Below are 16,932 nucleotides of genomic sequence, written 5' to 3'. Positions count from 1 at the left end.
GTTTTCAATTTTCTCGTTTTAAATTAGCATTTTGCAAATTCTCTGATCGTTATAATGACCTTGTTTGAAAATGCATCCTGTCATTGGGTCGTATTTTAACCGACTTTTCTCACCAATTAAAAAGCCAATTTTATGCTTTTTTGACTCCAGATAACTCCTTTAATTTTTATGCTTTTTTGACTCCAGATAACTCCTTTAATTTTTATGCTTTTTTGACTCCAGATAACTCCTTTAATTTTTATGCTTTTTTTGACTCCAGATAACTCCTTTAATTTTTATGCTTTTTTTGACTCCAGATAACTCCTTTAATTTTTATGCTTTTTTGACTACAGATAACTCCTTTAATTTTTATGCTTGACTACAGATAACTCCTGATCAACAGAAGGCTCACGATGAGTGTGACCTGTCATTCAGCTGTCTCCATACGTATGCTTTTATAACACGAAATATCCAGATTATGTCTTGTGTAATACAATAAAAACCAAAATATTTTTTCCCAAATATTTATTTCATTTCATGGAATTTTCACTTAGTGTTATGCGAAAGAAACCATCTGAAAAGTTACTATGATGACAAAATAATGAAGCACATATCAACTATACAATAATAAAGCTGCGGAACTAGACACTAGACATAACATGTGTTTGGATATAACACAAGAATCTCGTGTATTGCAATAACAAAAGACGGGGGCAGTTAAATGCTTAGTCATTGAATCATGTGTATTCAAGTACAAAAACATCAAAAGCAAATAACCACCTCAATGTTAACAAAATGAACTTGCAAGCTTAATGATGGGAAGTGATGTTCATGACACACAACATTTTATCATGATAATGATTATCCTAGAAACAATATGTACATGTATTTACACCTTTTATCAATTTTCAGAGTTTTTGTACATCTGTTATGATTATTTACAAATCTGGAAGTGCCAACTTAACATTGTTAATTCTATAAAAATAGCCATTGCTTTCTGACTTCATGATACATATACAAGTAATTGCTTTTAATACCCGATTGTTTTCATACATTCATTCACTCTGCAATGGTATTTACAACTTTTCAATCAGGAAGAAAAACTCAAAATTTACAAAAATACTATGAAGAAAAAATTTAATACAAATTTTACACATATGTATATGGAAATATTAACACATATTCAAGCTCACAATTGTTTAAAATTCCAGATAAATTAGCAATTGAAATCTTCACCTTCATAAGGAGTAATTTCGTCACTTATACAAATAAAGAGTCTTGAATTATGATCATTCTAGTTCAGAAATTTTCTTACCCATCCTATTCTTATGTTATCTGAATGATACCAGTCCCATTGGCCTTAAAGGTCATCTCATATCAAACAGCCATCAACTCCTCAATATTCCTTTGTGAAACAAAGCTTGCACTAGCCACTAGAGTCATGATCTGAACAAATTTAAATCTACGATATATTCGACTTCTTATGCTCTCCTTATATCAAAGATTTTTATGTAAAATTTAAAACCCTATTTTGGCCCCTTCTTTGCCCCAAGGACCATTTTTCTGAGTAAACAAAAAAATTGCTTACATACTGACTCAACATTTACTGTGAATTTTAGTTCTCGAGAAAAAAAAATCATAATATGCCCAAGGGCGAAAGCGAGATTGAATAAAACTGGATATGTAGCACTGGGGAACAATTCCTAAGCATTCAAAGGTTTACAAACAATGCACATTGTAAGATGATAACAAAGGTTAATGGGTCACCTTAAAAGTAAGTAAATTATACTACATCTCAAACAATAGGAAACAAAAGAGCCTTACTTTCAATTATGTGCACTTGTATTTCATAGAATCCATCTAATGAATTTGAACAATGGGGGATTTATGATATTATTATTTACAATACTCAGAAGAAATTTTCTGACTGAAAAAAGAGTCTGTATTTACACTATAATTAATTCACAAACTACTACCTGAGATGTTGGCTAGGACTCTTAATATAATAATGACTGAATGTGACAGAGACAGAGAAATATGATGATCTGTAAGAACTAGAATTCTGAATGTGATTTTCATCCCACTGTTTGCCCTGTTTGATAAATTTCAATGACTATCATTCCCATTTAACTATACACTGTCCCTATGAAAACAATACACTGACAAAAACACTTTAAAAATTCTCTTAATGACATGAAAAATAGGTCACACACAAATCATCACTACAGAATTATTTGGACCCATATTAATGAGAATATATATTATATACATAAGCAAAAGCAACAGATTATGACTAATCAAAGTACTTATGGTTAGGCAAAGTTACAATACAATAATCATACATGATACTATAAAAATTTGACAAAAATTCTATGTATTTCTATACAAACATGATACAAAAACAGATTTTACTACAGCACTAAAATACATGCAGAAAAAAAACAACTTATTCCACCACAATACCACAGAAATGCAAAACCAGATCACTGACATGCAGTTTCTAGTCTACTATTTACAACAAATTACAAGTGAAACATTCAGGCACAATGCATACCATCTTGATGGAATAAAGTTAATCAAGGCCTCAATTTGCCTTCAAGAATGGCAACATTATACTTGTCTCCAACTTTACTGCAGACCACAAATACAATTTATATTCCACTGGTTCATTTTCATTTACATTCTCCTACAAATGTAGCATTATGGAATAGAGACTACCCTGAAGAATCCTAATATTAACATCATTCTATTTCTAGTTTCATGTTTCCCATAGAAGTTTTTATATTTTATGCTTATGGACATCCTGATATGCTCTGTGGAGTTGTAATATTAACAATGTTACACTACATCACAACTGTGATGTATTAGCACCAATCAAAGAACTGTCACCAATAGGAGTAACAATTAAACACGACTTCTTTTTGTACAAATTTACAGGATAAGTTTTTTACAGTACACTTTACAATTGCAGTGATTGGTTTCTGTACATGGTGTGATTTTTACAATGCACTAGGATAACTGACCAGCATTAGATCCTATTGTGTTCAATGATATGCTATAAAAGGTACTTACAATGACTAACTCTAAAAGTTTGGGCCACTCTTTGAATTGGCATAACTATTTACAGAGAACCTGTCTACATTTTATGTAGATAGCACTTAAAAAAAATCTCAAGGGCCATATATCACCCACTGGGCACTTTCAAAAAAAATGTGTCATAATGGAATTTTTTTTCTTCATTGGAGCTATACACCCTGACTTATTTTTAGTAACATATGGCTAAATTAAAGAAATACTAATAAATTCTTCACTTTATGGCTGAGCCTTTGTCTCTTATTCAGCTGTCTAAATTACTTGCTGCAGTATTGTGAACTGCTAATAGTTCATAAGCAGTCTTTTTGTCTGTAAAAAGTTCATAGTGTTTCTAGACAAAAATTACTAACAGTCTGTGAAGGGTACAACCAGAGGAGAGAGACTGTGTTAAACATTTTTATATCTACTACTTAATTCTGCTGAGAAATTAAAAGTGGAGATTAAAATAATACTTTTTTCATACCTTCAAAGCAAGATCAAATTCCTAAAACAAACAAACAAAAAAAAATGAAGTAAAAATTTACATGAAAAATATACAGTATGTATCCAACTTTAGTACAAAACATACATTTCAGTGTGCAATATTACAGATGTATGCCACTGAAAAAAAAGGGCAAGAAAAAAAAATCAGTTTTTATATCCTTGAATGACGTGATACGCTGTATGATAGGATATTCTTCTACAAGATTCAAAACATTAAACAACCAAGTATTGCATAAATAAATTAATTAAACCTGAAACAGATAACAAATTCTGTTCATATTTGCAATAACAGAACAAAAAAACTCAAGTTTTTTACAAAGTGCACTGGTATTTCAAACATTTCCCTATGTTTGCACACATTGACCTGATTTTGCACGAATGAATTAGAACTTATCTGCAATCATTCTATGCTCAATTTTGAAAAATCTGTAAGTAAACAAACAGATAGCTAGATGATACAGAGCTGAAAAATAGTGATAAATTGTTTTAAATGTAAGAGCACTATCATATTCAATAAGAAAATAATTAGGGAAAAAATTATATGAGTCAATGGTCAAGGTCATAATGTGCTCATATTTTTAGGTATTTTTGACAATGCAAGACAGTACATATATGCCCCAGATCAATGCCTTATCTGTTGTCATTAACAATAACAAAAGCTTGAAATCTGGGAAACTTTTGTTATGAGAATTAGAGCCTTTTTTATTATGTAAAAGTATATTCTATTAATTTTTTTTTTCTAAGAGAATAAATCAAAGGTCAACATCAAGTATCAATGTCCTTAGTGACTTTTAAAAGGCTCTAAGAAAAGCATGTCTAATATCAAAACTCTGCCTCTCATGGTTCAAAAGATTTTTTTTAAATCAATGTCTTTTAAAAAAAATTACTTCTATGTCAAGGGATTTAGCCTCTGTTCTTTCATTAGTACCTGTTGCACCGGCTTCTATAGCCACAATCACAAGGGCAAAACTAACATACATGGTGAATAATGATTAAAATATTAAACCAAAATAATTGCTACATTTAGATCCTCTGATCAAGTTTATTTTTGTGTATAAAACAATTCACCTCTAACACCATTGCCTTTAGTTAGGCATTTTAATCCTCAGAAATCTTTTTAATAAAGGTTTTTTTTCTTCCATTTTTGTCTTTGTGGTCGATACCAGATTTTGCCGGATATCTAACAGTTGCTCTTTGATTCTCAAAGCTAGCGACAGCCTAAACACATTACTGCTCTCAGACAAATTTCTTTTAAAACTCTTAATTTCATACAATGTTGTTAAAAGTTTTTGAGAAATGGATATGAAAGATGTAAAAAAAAAAAAAAGTTTTACATTCTACAAATGGTCCTTTAAGCTTTTCATGACAAAATGACAATTGGGTCTGTTAGCAAGTATGGCTCAATAAGGCCATTCCAAGTTTTTTCTCTGTTTAGCGTCCACCCATCTTTCAAAAATCTACCTACCTATTCGCAAAAAACACACAAACCAAAAAAAAATAAAACAAGGACTTTATAGTCGTAAAAATTAAGTCATTCAAAAGATTTGATTTGATAAATCTATTTTCCTCGTTGAAAGATCTATTCTTCAGCAAATCGAGGTATTTAATGCTTAAAATATTTCTAATATGGCATATTGTAGACAAATATTTATAGAAATTGACAGAATTAAAAGATTTTGACCAGAATAACCGATTTCAGGACTCCTGATGCTGTTGGTTTTTTCTGATATTGGGTGTCAAAAACCAAGGCGCAAGCGGACACTAAACATAGAAAAAACTTCGAATGGCCTAATGTTGTCCACTCCTTCTGTTCTTTTTAAAAAGACTGAAAAACTGTGCACATTATACATATCATCAATGTAATAGTTTAAAACAGAAGTGTTTTGAATGTCTCATGTATTAGACACTACAAAGCCTTATTTTCAATCTTAAAGTGAATCTTCAAATGTTGCTTTGATTTTATCAGATTTTTTTAACATTGTGAAATGATTATTCTTCATCAAAAAATTTTTCTCACTCTTAGATCTATACTTTTTTTTTTTTCAAATATTTACAGGTCAATTTTTTTTTACTATTCAAGAAAAAAAGAAGAGGAAAAAATCTGAAGATGATTCCACCCTTTCTTTTCTCATTGCATCAAACCAGACTCATTAAATGCTTTAAATCAAAACTAAGTGTGCCTTGATAGAAAATACCAAGGAAATATGCAGCAACTCTTCTGTGTGCATCAGTATTTTTCACACTGCTTTAGTACAAAAAATATCTGAACCATTCTTAGCATCTAATACTCTTTTTCTATCAACTTTCTTACATTCAAAATTCAGCTTAAATAAATTTCTGGAGATATTCCAACATTGGTCATGCAGTTGACATTTCATGGTAGAGCCCCATTAGGAGGCATCCCTATTGGGCCCAGATCCGAGTTGTTTTTCATGAAGAACTTCTCCAATTTTGCAAGAATATGTTTGCCATATGTATACTTCCTAAGAGTTGCAATGTGGGGTCGGATTTTATGCATCAAAATGTTGCGTTGCTTTGGCTCTGCCACATCAATCATTTTCTGTACAACATAGTTTGCAAACTGGTCCTTCATCATGATGTAAAGTGCATTTTGTGGCCTGAAACAAAGACATGCTGACTTCACCTGATGTACAGAACAATATCACAATCAAATATTCTGAACATTTCAATGTTTCTCAAATGGTAAGCCAAGATAGTTTGCTTTTTATTCCCAAAACTATATGTAGATTACAATATTATGAACAGTCAATCTGATTAAAATCAGATCCTTTGATCCGCTCACATAGATCGCTATACAAGGATCTGAAGAAACCCCATTCAGAGTCATCTCCTGGTGACCTTTCTAATAAAATTTTAATTAAAATTTTGACCAATCAGAGAGATCGTACTTAAGCGACATTCGGGAAAATGAATGTAGAAGTGAAAGTAGCTGTGGAGAAGATCTTATCGTTTTGAACAAAACAAAGAGCTTAAAAACAGGGCAAAAGCAAGTACTAAATATATTTCTATCCAGAAAAGACTGTGGTCGTTCTTTTGACAGGCTACGGAAATCAGGTCACAATTTTCCGTTCGTCTATCATCGGGGCTTTCACTTCTGTAACTGAATTCCGAGATACTTCTAAATTCTTGCAAGCTAACGTCTGATTGGATAATTGAAAGGTCACCGGGAGATGACCCTGAATGGGGTTTCTTCAGATCCTTGAGTAGCGATCTATGTGAGCGGATCAAAGGATCTGATTTTAATCAGATTGATGAACAGTCTTTTCAATATCAAATAACTACATGTATTATGGAAGAGTTTATGAGCTATTTAAAAGAATGTAAGTACACATATTTCATATCTGATATTTACATTCCACAAATGCTTTCTTTACACAGGATATCACTATTTCTATAAAATTTGCAGCTGTGTGTGATACAGTAATATCAGAACCAGAAGTCTCTGATAGACTGTATTATAGGACATATCCTAATGATTTCTATTGCATACATCCTAACGTTCTCTAAACTTGTACGAAGAATGCTAGAATTTTTTATTCTTGCTTCTGCACAAATTGCAATAGTCCTTATAGTAAATAGTATTTTGTGAAAACATAAAAATGGCATAAATGAGCACTCAGAACATACCCATCAGTTAGAGAGCATACTTCCTCTATCAGCATGGCTTTCTCTGGTCTGGAGGAATACGAAACACATTTCTCCACAACATTACTACAAAACAAAAGGGAACTTGTTAAATCTCATGCTGAAGACGTATATCAATACATATGTGTTATGTACATGCAAATGTAGCTTAAGACACTGTTTGAACAGCTCTTCAAAATATACCTTGCAAATTTGTGTTGACTGAGAACAAGGACTTTGCCACGTAGTTCTGACACAATTTTACTCTTGTCATCATGGGATCCATGTTCCAACACGTGTTGCACAACATAGTTTCCGTACTGATCCTGCACCAGTCTCTCTATAGCCTGATGAAGTTCTTCTAGTATTGGAGTTGTCTGCTCCTTAGTGCAATGTTCCAAAATTCTCTGAATAACCCGACAACCGTAAGGGTGAGTAGATAATGTAAGAACCTGTAATACAACATAATTGTGAGTAAATACTCAGATAAATGAAATTATAAGTCTTCCCTTACATAAAAAGTTTACTAAACATCAAATGAAACCCATTACAGTGGTCATAAACATGTACATAAAACGCAAGGTTTTGACATGTAATTCACAATTGTAGTTCTCAAAATATTATACTTCATATCAAGTCTTCACTTGTCAAAATTGGAATCTATGCTGATTGCTAATGTTTGTAAATAAAATTGAGGAACTGAAGCTCATTATTACTAAGGAGATCATTCCTATTCACTTCTGTACATATAAAAAATGTGACCACCTATTGTAGCCCCCACTATACCTGTGTGGCTTTCCCTGCAAGAAAATTTTGTATGTTATCTCTCTCTTTCTTTTAAAAAACTAAATAAGTTTGTAAAAATGGTGAAGTAATTACTTACCTGACCTTTGAAAGCATCAATAATGAACTGTAAATGAATGGGATCAACACATTCTATGCATTTTTGCACTACATGGTTGCCGTTCTGATCCTTTACACACTTAATTACATGGCCATCAAGTTCTTTCACAATTTCCACTTGCAGATCTGTTGAAATTGTTTCTAAAGCCTTCTGAATAACACGACAGCCATACATCTGAAGGGCAAGCGGCAATACATGACCTCTCAGACGCTGAGCTAAGGTTTGCTTTTGCTCATTACTGCCAAATTCGAAAAACTTCTGGATGACATAGTTGCCAAACACATCCGTCATCAGACTGTAAGCATGTACTAGGATTTCATTGAAAACCATGTTCTTCTCCTGTGGGGAAGCCCGTTCCAACTTCTGCTGAATAAATCTGATGAAAAGATGTCATTAAGAGAAGTGTAATTGCAAGAATGTTCATGCAAGTCAACAGAATATTTACAAGTAGGTGAATAAATTTTTGAAAGAAAAGATAACCTATCAGGTCAGACCAATCATTCTTAAATATATTCTTCACATGCTGAGGACATAGCTTTTACAACTAAAATACCGACACTGACAAATGTCCTGTTCAGAGCAATTTGTCTTACATTTATGTCTTGTGATGATTCATGTAGTTTTTTCTTATGTAAAATAAGAGCAGATATGAATGAAGTGGTAGACCATTGGAAGTTGAGGACATTTTTGTTAACATGAAAAATGATGAAAGCAGCCAGGGCGGTAAGGTAGAATTGGTGAAGCCTTCGGTTGTGCAGATGTGATAGATCTTCCTGGACACTACTTTGGAAGATCAACTAAAAATGTCCTATTTGTGTAAAAATTTTGACTCAAAGCCTGGCTAGTGACATCTGTGAAACCCAAAGGTCATTGTACAGTGTAATTCAATGAATGCCTATACATGCAAGCCCCATATATCAGCACTATAAAAGAAAAATTTCCTACCTAGAACCATGCTGGTCTTGGGAGAATTCTACGACGTGGTTATTGAGGTCTTTCAGCTGTAGGTTGGGAATTCTGTTATTCCTAAAATCCTCCAGCATCCGACTTCTTCCAGTGGCTTCCTTTGACATGGAACTAGCAAAAAAAAAAAGGGGACTTATTCTTTAGGACTGTTTCAAACATAATTTTAAGATGGGTGGTCCGAATGAAGATAACATTTTATGGAAGTACTCTAAACTTGTCTAAACTTTGAAATCAATTCTCAATGCATCTTACCTCCTTGTAGCCATATTTCTGTTTGGAAAGAGAGAAGTACCAGAGAAAAACCCATTTGATCCCATGGGGCTATTTCTAAATTTAGCCTCTGCTCCTGGAGCAGCACTGTACATTCTGTTCCCTCCTGACATTCCAGCTGCAAATACATGTACATATAAAAAGATACATGGCAGGAGCTTCATTAATAGTGAATGTTTAATTAAGGTTTGATTTTTTGGGGATGCACTGCTTTCTTAATGCTTGTCTCCAGGTGTGATACATTTGCATTAAAATATCAGTTTGAAAGAAATCAAGGTTGGCTTCTGAATCCTGTTAAAAACTGATGGGTCCTGATAATAGATAGACGACAGGAAGGACAAGTGAAATGTTTCATGCCTGGGAATTTTCCAGGGGGTGGGGTGGAGGGGGGTGTTGCATAAAAATGCAGTGAATATCCATATGGGTAGTGAAAACATGCATTTTTTAGAATATATACATACATGTATATTTCTGTTGTTTAAAGGATTACTAGTAGTCATTCACTGTATACACTTCAAACAGACAATCAAACAGAAGTGTTTTAACTCTAATCTCTCACCTACTGACAAATTAGAGGAGGATCCAGAAAGGGAGGGTGGTGGAGTCATACTCTGTCCTGGTTGCACCAGTCCCATAGGGCCAGCAGGAGAGGCGGACATGTTTCCCATAGAGCCATAAAACTGATTCAAAGGTGGTAAATGCTGTCGTGTTTTGTAATCTAAAGAATCCCGTCTTTGACCTAAACAAACAAGTACATAGTTACATGTATGCATATTGCATCTAGAAAATTACTACTTCAAAGAACACCTACATGTATGGGGCTGTTCACAATAATAAACTCTCATATCCACTTTTCAAAATGAAGGTCAATTACATTAGAAAGTGAGTAAGCATTATATTGCACATGCACACATTTCATAAAATTTTTTAAACAGAAGTGGAGAATAGATATGATTAGTATTACTGCATTGCACATGCTTTTGATACAGGATAAACAAACAGAAGCTGAATGAACTTTTGAACAGAAAAGTTCATTTAAAGTAATATGCTAAGAGGAAGTTATATTCTGTTTCCTACCCATATTGTTAAGACTGGAGTTGCTGTTACTGGAGAAGTTAACAGGAGGAGTTGTCTGTAACTGCTGTGACTGGGTAGTCAGAAGACGAAGAGGATTGTTTGCCCCACCTGTTTGAAATGAATTTGCTGTTAATCAAGATTTTCTTACTTATTCAAGTTTTGAGAGATCTTAATTTCCATGCATTAATTATATACTGATAACTTGTACTACAAAACATTGAATCAAGTAAGAAATTGGACGTTTATTTAGTATTTTATTTTGCAAAATTTGTCATTCACTATCATTAGTTGAATCCAGTATTAAGAAAGGAGGTGAAAAAGAGATAAAGATGTGTGATGAGACCTTGCTGACTTGCTGCCGCAGTCGCTGCACTGACTAGTACTGGGGCAGGGGAGACAAGTCGTACAGGAGTACTCAGACCTCGTGGATTCATTATCAGCTGTCCATTTTGGTCATAATACGCTGGAGCTAAAATCTGATACTGTGGATCTGTAAGATACAATATTTAATAACCTTTTATATTTGCAAAATTTGTCATATACATGTATATACATATTGTATAATTAAATGCATAATAATTTGATAATCTGGCTTGCAGCTTTTAAACATATATCCCCAGAAATATTGACTTTTTAAAAATTAAGAACCTTTCCTCTCTTCATCAGAGTGGCTTTTTCTTGTTCTTGGGTCACGATATGAACAATCAAAAATATACAAGCAGGAAACAAGAGTCACTAGACACAAGTTGTTGAAGCAGCCTACTCTCGCTGTTGGGTTCTTTTGTCAAATGTTCATAACCATTCAAGCAACATGTATCAATAGGGACATTAGGGGTGCAACGATACACCAACCTCATGATACGATACACATCACAGTATTCAGTTCACGATACGATACATATCACAGTATTCAGTTCATGATACGATACGTATCACAATACATGACAGGGTAAAGAAGTCTTTCAAGTTTGTCATCATATTTTTTAAAACTCGACAGGGTTATATCAAATGTTCATATTTTTTGATGATTAAAATATCAATTTGTTAACTTTATTTGGATTGAAAGGTAGATCTTTGAGTTGTAACAATATTCTAAACCATGAAGAACATTTACACTGAACTACGGTAGCCTGGATTCAAAGTTCAGATATGACTTATTTATAGAAGGAGCCTTTCCTAACAATCTTCCTTTTCAATTAGAATGAAAAAGGAAGACATTCATTGTTTTATTCCTTTTATTTACGTAGAAAAAACAAGTTGTCATATTTCTCGTGTTATCACGTTCTAGTCCACACGTTGGAAATACACGCGTGATGAGATACTGTGTTTTACCATAGAATACTTTTAGATCTAGAGTTTATCACTTGTCTTAACTTTTAAACACATTAGGAATAAGATAAAGTCCTTCACCGTGTTAAATCTGAGGTCTGTAAGATGTTGGAGATGAGTTTAATTGCCATTACTGCATTACTGTCGACCTCATGTTTTGAGTGGAAGCCATTTTGAAATTGTAAACAAGGAAACTAAACGGACAATTTGGATAATTCTGGACCGATTGAACTGAACCGTGATATCAGTTTAGCGTATCATGAATTGAACCGTGGAAAAATATTACCGTCACACAGTTTATCGTTGCACTCTAATGTATCAGACAAACAAAGACGTGGAAAGGTCACCTGTGCCACTCTAGACTTAATAAGGCTCACTCAGATTACTACCATAAATATCTTACTTGAAGGGGTTCCCATCTGCTGATTTAAATTTGGCTGCTGAGATGGCATATTGGCTTCATTTTGATTTGGTGTCAATCGCCCATTTTGTCCCCTCATTAAGTGTTGCTGCTGTTGCTGCTGCTGCTGTGCCTGTGAAGTTGGCTGTGGAGTTGTCTGCCCTTGCTGCTGGATCAAGTTTGCTGGATAGATGCCCCAAGGAGCCTGAACACCATAGTACTGAGGATGAATTACTGCTGGTCCTAAAAAATATCAACAACATTTACGTCAATCACATAAAGATTATACTGCAAATATTACATTTGGAAATTATCATTATATAATGGACAAGATGCCCTTGGGTCACAATGCTCATCTGAGTTACATTTCTCCCCTGGTCAAATGAATATGTAGATCAATAATGAGTCATCATTCTGGACCTTCACTGTGATTCTGGGGGCCAAGATTTAACTCAAATAATTCTATTAATTAGAAAGAGGGATAAAGGCCATAGGAAGGGCTGTAAAAGTGGTTTAATTATAGTTGACTGTACATAATGCTACATTTTAAATTTCACTCATGTAGCCTTGCTGTTGCAGAGTATATATGAAGATTTTCTCTATATATTTATATGTATTTAAGACTGAATCCCTATTATGGCCCCATCCTGACCCAAATGACCAATACCAAATTGAATCTACAATATGTAAGGAATAAAGGAATACATAACTTAAGGAAAAATAGTACCAAGCTTTTTTTCTCCCCCCCCCCCCCTTGTAGATTTACAAAAGATTATCAAATACTGACAACTTATTTATTATCATCCCTTCATTGATACAACCCTTCATTCAACAAACCTACTGACATCCGATCGGTTTTTGCAAACAAAGGTCTTTGACTTTAGGAAGAGTTGAAACATACAAAACAAAACTAGTGGGTACTGTTTTTTTTTTTACAAAAAAACACACGTCTCCCCTTCTTTACCAACATTAATGAGTGCAAATATATGATCAGGGTCAAAAATAATAATGCAGTGCATCTCAACTCAAATTCTGTGTACAAAATTTCAAGTCTTCATGTCAAACACATCTCAAGTAATGGTCTGGTCGTGTTTTTCTTAGTTTGACCTTGAAGAAAGTGGTCAAGGTCAAATATTTTGATGCAGTACATTTAGTCTCAATGTTGTCTTTCCTTGTTCCAAGTTTGAAATCCTAATGTCAAAAAGTTCTCAAGTTATGACCTAGACTATATTTTCATGTAAATGATTGACCTTGACTTTATTAAAAGGTCAAGGTGAAAAAATGTTGCCATTCACCCTTCCTCTATACCACCTCTCCATGTTCCAAGTTTGAAGTCTTAATGTCAGGGTTCTCAAGTTCTGGTCCAGTCATGTTTTCTCTATTTAACCTTGAAGAAAGGGGTCAAGGTCAAAATTTTGAAGCGTTGCATTTTGTAACAATGTCTTCTTTCTATGTTACAAGTTTGAAGTCCTAATATCAAGCTAAGGCCTGGACTCTATTTTGATGTAAAAGATTGACCTTGACATTATAATAATTGGATCAAGGTCACAAATTTTGGTGGCATGCATCCTTCCTTCATACCACTTCTGCATGTTCCATGTCTGAAGTCTTTATAACAAAGGATTCTTAAGTAATGGTCTAATCAAGTTTTTTCCCTATTTGACCTTGAGGATGAAAAGGGGTCAAGGTCAAAAATTTGGTGTGTTGCATCTTGTATCAATGTCTTCTTTCTATGTTACAAGTTTGAAGTCCTAATATCAAAGGGTACTCAAGCTATGGCTTGGACTCTATTTTGATGTAAAAGATTGACCTTGACCTTATAATAATTGAATCAAGGTCAAAAATTTTGGTGGCCTGCATCCCTCCTTTATACCACCTCTACATGTTCCAAGTTTGAAGTCTTAATGTCAAAAGGTTCTCATAGTTATGGTCAGATCGTGTTTTTTCCCTATTTGACCTTGAAGGCAGAAAGGGGTCAAGGTCAAAATTCTAATGCAGTGCATTTTGTCTCAAGGTCTTCTTCCTATGTAATAAGTTTGAAGTCCTAATATCAAAGGGATCTCAAGTTATGGGCTAAACTCTATTTTGATGTAAAAGATTGACCTTGACCTTATAAATAGGTCAAGGTCAAAAATGTTGGTGGCGTGCACTCCTTCTCAATGTCATCTATCTATGTTCCAAGTTTGAAGTCTTAATGTCAAAGGGTATTAAAGTTACGGCCTGGACAAAATTTGGATGAAGAAGAAGAAGAAGAAAATCGACAAAAACAATATGTCTCCCCCGGAAGGGGAGACATAAATATGTGCCAGCCATACATGTAGGCCTTTCAACTGCCGCTAGGGTTCGATGTTAAGAACGATAACTCATTACCGGAACTTGTTTAGAGCAGTTTCGAGGATCGAAGTATTTTTAAGCAAGTCAGTTTTTAGCGTTTTCCAAGTCTTTCTTTGCTGTCAGTAGAATCCAGTGGTTTTAAAATTTAGCACAAATGTGAAACTTATTTACCATGTAGTTACGGACACTGTTTAATTACATATAAGTAAAATTTTAAATTAAAATATAAAGTGAAATCTACCCCCCTTCCAAATTTTAACCTGAGTAAATTTTTATACTTGGTCGTTCTTCTTCGTGCTTAGTAACACAAGTAAGATAATTAATTGTTACATTTACTTGTAGAAATATATATATTTATATAGGAAGCACAAAAATGCACACACAAAAAACATGACATTATATTTTTTTTTCATAACAATTGACAAAGAGAGTTAAAAATCTTGAATATAGTCCGTTCCCCATTCATTTGATCCCGTTATTTCAGGTAAAGTGAAGACATTCTCCTTCTTTTGGTCAACACTTTTGTGTACAAAACAATGTAAGGAACCCTTTTGTGTAAATAACAATACCAACTGAAGCAGCCTATATGTCATTCCTATAAACGATAACTCATAAATCGGCACTTAGTTGGTCAATTTCTACACTTGAGTTACCTGTCCTTAAAACACAACATCGTACAAGTCAATTATTAATAAATAAACTTTTTAATGATTTAATTTAATGTATGCATAAGTAATTATCTTTTTTGATAATTTCTTGTACCTATAAATCTATCTATGAAATGTTTTTTACCATATACGCAACTTGAAAAATTAGTTGAAAGGCCTAACACATGTATATACAGCTGTACTTTTATGCAAAGAGTACATAATGTTTTCACTTAATTTCCCCAAATAATCATTTTACATTCCATTATTTCTGATCAATATGATGAAATAGACTAAAATAAGAATCTAAAAAAGCTGGGGCCATGAGCCACAGTGCTCACCCAAGTCATCACATAACACAGCCTCTGATGGGATGGACTTGCATCATCAAACAAATAGGAAGTTTTTTAATTGATCCAACCCTATTTTTATCACATATTATATATGGAGGTCAGTCCTTTACCTTAACTGAATGTTATATTTCAAAGTTTGTTAAAAATTTGCTGGAGAAGGATTCCAAGTATGACTAGAGGCTAACAGGCCTTGACAGTATTTCGAGTATTACTTTCTCAGGCTATGACTATATTATTTTTATGCGAAAATTAAGCAGAGATTTCTGTTAATGCCACTTAACGGAAACACTGCATGTGTAAAATGTATTTTCAATACATGGCCCCACCATGAACTGTGGGCCTGGGGGACATAAATTTAAAAAATTTAGATGGAGAGCTTAGTTAATTATAATCATGCAAACAGTTTGTCCACTAGACGTCTTCAAGTAAAGTAGAAGATTTTCAAAGATGTATTTTTTAATATACAACCATGATTAACTTGGGCCTGCAGGCTGGACACAGGAACCATGCACTTTATATTTTTGGTAAACAAGTACTCACTGTAATTGTGCAAATACTGTCCATGAATAAAGAAAAATTTCAATATATGAACAACTTTGCGCCACCATTGGGCCATGAATTTGATCACTTTGGTAGAGTGCTAAGTGATTATTAAAATCAAGAAAACAGTTTGCCTGTTTAATGCCCATAAGTTTGGAGGAGATTTTGAAATATCTGATGAATTATATGATCAATTAAGCAAATGCTTGAACCATGGGACCCAGGGGCCATGAATTTCAAGATTTTGGTAGAAGGTTACATACTCACTATAATCATGCATACAATTTACCTACTTTTGTTTAAAAGATTTTTAAATATGTAATCAGTTTTCAAGATATGACCAACTTAGCCCCACTAAGAGCCTAAACCTTTACACGTGGTCACAAATTTCATTTTTGGTAAAGGGCTCAGTGCTTACTATAAATATGTGAACAGTTTGTCTGCTAGATATCCAAGATTAAAGAGGATTTCTAAAGATTGCATTAATTTTGATGGCTTTGGCCCCACTTTTCAGGCCCCATGGAACTAAAAACCATGAAATTCACAATTTTTCTTTCCCTTTGCTCATAGATGCTTTATACCAAGATTGGTTGAAATTTGTTCAGTTATTTCCCAGTTAGAAGCAGAAAATTTTCAATATCTAATGGGCAACAAACAGAGTACTGCACAACAACAGATAGCAACAGCTCACCTGAAAGACTCAGGTGACCTAAAAAGTTTATGGACAGATCGAAGACGGACAACAGACTATTTATCAGAAAAGCTTATTTGGGAAGAGTTGGACAAAACAACAAACACAACAGACAAGAGTAATACCACCTAGGGGTGCAACGATACACCAATCTCATGATACGATACATATCATGGTATTCAGTTCACAATATGATATGTATCATGATACATGACAAGGTT

General features: G+C 33.7%; 1 protein-coding gene across 3 annotated transcripts in view; it reads right to left on the bottom strand.

The window, feature by feature from the left end:
• Positions 1–487: 487 nt before the first annotated feature.
• Positions 488–16,932, bottom strand: part of LOC133186046 (pumilio homolog 2-like) — a 32,421-nt gene continuing 15,976 nt past the window's right edge. For all 3 annotated transcript variants that reach the window (XM_061321328.1, XM_061321342.1, XM_061321336.1), the window contains exons 11-20: positions 12,150–12,389; positions 10,761–10,907; positions 10,418–10,525; positions 9,900–10,079; positions 9,323–9,458; positions 9,050–9,181; positions 8,084–8,480; positions 7,405–7,652; positions 7,204–7,287; positions 488–6,173 (exon numbers count right to left, since the gene is read on the bottom strand). In XM_061321328.1, the coding sequence (XP_061177312.1) occupies positions 5,930–6,173; positions 7,204–7,287; positions 7,405–7,652; positions 8,084–8,480; positions 9,050–9,181; positions 9,323–9,458; positions 9,900–10,079; positions 10,418–10,525; positions 10,761–10,907; positions 12,150–12,389 (1,916 nt within the window). In that variant the 3' untranslated portion in view covers positions 488–5,929. The remainder of the gene's footprint in view (positions 6,174–7,203; positions 7,288–7,404; positions 7,653–8,083; positions 8,481–9,049; positions 9,182–9,322; positions 9,459–9,899; positions 10,080–10,417; positions 10,526–10,760; positions 10,908–12,149; positions 12,390–16,932) is intronic.

Source organism: Saccostrea echinata, unplaced genomic scaffold, assembly GCF_033153115.1.
Source record: "Saccostrea echinata isolate AGI-Se365-2 ecotype Australia unplaced genomic scaffold, CSIRO_AGI_Sech_v1 ptg000001l, whole genome shotgun sequence".
NCBI lineage: Eukaryota > Metazoa > Mollusca > Bivalvia > Ostreida > Ostreidae > Saccostrea > Saccostrea echinata.
Note: the sequence above shows the minus strand (reverse complement) of the source record. Positions and strands in the feature narration are given on the sequence as shown.